Genomic DNA, 2,091 nt, shown 5'->3' on the forward strand with positions numbered 1-2,091 from the left:
TGAGAATCCCCTCGGCCACTGCCGTTGCCACCTGGTCCTGGGGAAGAGTGGAAATGAAAGCCGGGCGTGGCACAGGAGACGAGGTTTGTGTGTCGTGTGTGTGGGTGTTACCGGTGTGTCGGAGGAGAGCGGATCTGGAACGTCTGCCATGGTCACCGTCTCCGTGACCTCTGACCCTGCGGTAGCTGTCTCCTGCTCTGACGGACGGGCGGACTGTGGGGCTTGAACGCCCGGGTTGGAGTCGCCTGCAGAGGGACGGATATTTATTAAATCAGGTAAACACACTCTCTCTCACACACACACTCTCACACACACACCATGTACCTTCATCGCCGGCCTGCAGCTCTGGTTTGACTGTGACCTCTGACAGGCGTGGCTGCACTTGTGGGGCGTCGCTGTTGGGGCCGCACTCTGTTGTGGGCGGAGCTTCGTTGTCACCTTTAACCTCCGTCTCTCTGACGCACGGGACCGGGCCGTCGGCGTGAGGCGCACCCTCAGCGTCCACCTCCATCTTCTGCTCCTCCTCCTCGGTGTGGTCCGTCTCCATCAGCTCATCCACCTTCACTTCCTCCTGCTGAACCAGGGGGCGGAGCTTACACTCACGTTACTGTTATTAATAACGCATCACACACACACACACACACACACACACTGACGCAAAAGGGGAGGCCGAGAACGAAAAGCATTGTGGGTCGCCGGCTGACGGCCTTCGCCACGTCACCCCGGGGAAGAACGGACAACTCACTTCCACGCGGGTCACGTACAGGTCCGCGCAAGAGAGACAGACAGACAGACAAAGAGAGAGAGACAGAGAGATATTGGACAACGAGGCTAAAGCGGCTTAAAAACGCTCGTAGCGGCGCGCGCTCCCGAAAGTCTCCCCCCGCCCCGCCCCGCCCCTCCTCAACCCCACCCGCGGGTTTTCGCGCGTGGAACCTGCGGCCGCCGCCTAGTGCGGAACGTCCAGCAGCAACTTCCACTCGCCGGCGGCCGCGCGTCACTGTTGCTGCTCGGGAACGCGCGTCCGTCGCCCCGCCGGCGGGCACGGTGGCAGCGCGAGGTGTCGGTCCCCCCTCCCCTCCCCCCGCGCGACGTCCCTTTAAACCGGCGCGTGCTCGCGGCCGCGCGTAAAGTAGTTTTTTTTGCGCGGAAAGCGGCCGCGCGCTCCCTCGCGCGCGTCCCGGTCCCCTGACGCGCCGCGCCGCGCCGCGCCGCTCGTGTGAAGTTACCTCGGCCGCGGGGCTCCGCCTCCTCTCCGCCGCCGCCAGCGCGATGTGCCCGAAGCGGGTCCGACGCAGGCGACCCCGCGCCACCTCGCGCTCCAGCACCGCCCGGACCCGGCCGCGGGTCAGCGTCTCCTCCGCCGGCCCGCCGTGCGCGCTCAGGTGGGCCAGGACCTCCCGGAGCCCGAGCGGCGCGGGGCCGGAGCCGCGGCTCCCGGCGGCCAGGCTCCGGACGGAGGCCACCAGGCGGTCGCCCAGGTCCGGGGTCTGGGCGGCGGCGGCGGGCCGGAGTTCGGCTTTGGGCGCCGGCTCCTCGCAAGTTTCCTCCGCCGCGTCTCCGGGGTCCGTCCCGGCGTCGGGACCGGGCGCGGGCGGCGGCCCCTCCGCGTTTCCGGCGGCGGCCGGGGTCGGCGGGTCCTTGTCTCCGGAGTCCTCCTGGTCGGTGAGGCTCTCGCCGGGCTTGGCCGCCTCCCCGGGCGACCCTCCGCTGCCGCTGCCGCTGCTGCTGCGCTCCGGCGTCAGCTCGCTCTTTTTCCGGCTCTTCCGCTGCACCCTGGCGGCGTTCCGGTACGAGATGGAGCCCTTGTAGCTAACTTTCAGCACCGTCTGCCCCTGGATCAGCCTCTCCAGCTCGGCGCGGGTCCGGTCCGGGTCCAGCCCGTGCCTCCTGCGGACCATCCGGCAGATCCTCTCCAGGTCCGGCCGGGCTTTCCTGGAGCGCAGCGAGTCGATGGTGTCCAGGATCCAGTCGCGGTACTTGGGCTCCGACATGTTTCCGGGCCGGGCCCGCGTCGTCTCCGGCGCGGACGCTGCGCTGCGTGCCGCGGTCCGCTTTAAGCCCGGTCGGGAACGGAGCGGAAGCCCCGGC

The 2,091-nt window shown here is 68.6% G+C and overlaps 1 protein-coding gene across 1 annotated transcript; it reads right to left on the reverse strand.

The window, feature by feature from the left end:
- Nucleotide 1: 1 nt before the first annotated feature.
- Nucleotides 2-2,051, reverse strand: LOC114772594 (atherin-like; the record flags this gene model as incomplete). The annotated part of the gene is made up of 4 exons (XM_028965481.1): nucleotides 1,230-2,051; nucleotides 325-574; nucleotides 112-245; nucleotides 2-37 (listed from the first exon to the last, which is right to left on the reverse strand). Coding segments are annotated over exons 1-4 (1,185 nt in total), but the record flags the coding sequence as incomplete, so codon positions are not given.
- Between the last annotated feature and the right edge of the window lie 40 nt (nucleotides 2,052-2,091).

Source organism: Denticeps clupeoides, unplaced genomic scaffold (assembly GCF_900700375.1).
Source record: "Denticeps clupeoides unplaced genomic scaffold, fDenClu1.1, whole genome shotgun sequence".
Lineage (NCBI taxonomy): Eukaryota > Metazoa > Chordata > Actinopteri > Clupeiformes > Denticipitidae > Denticeps > Denticeps clupeoides.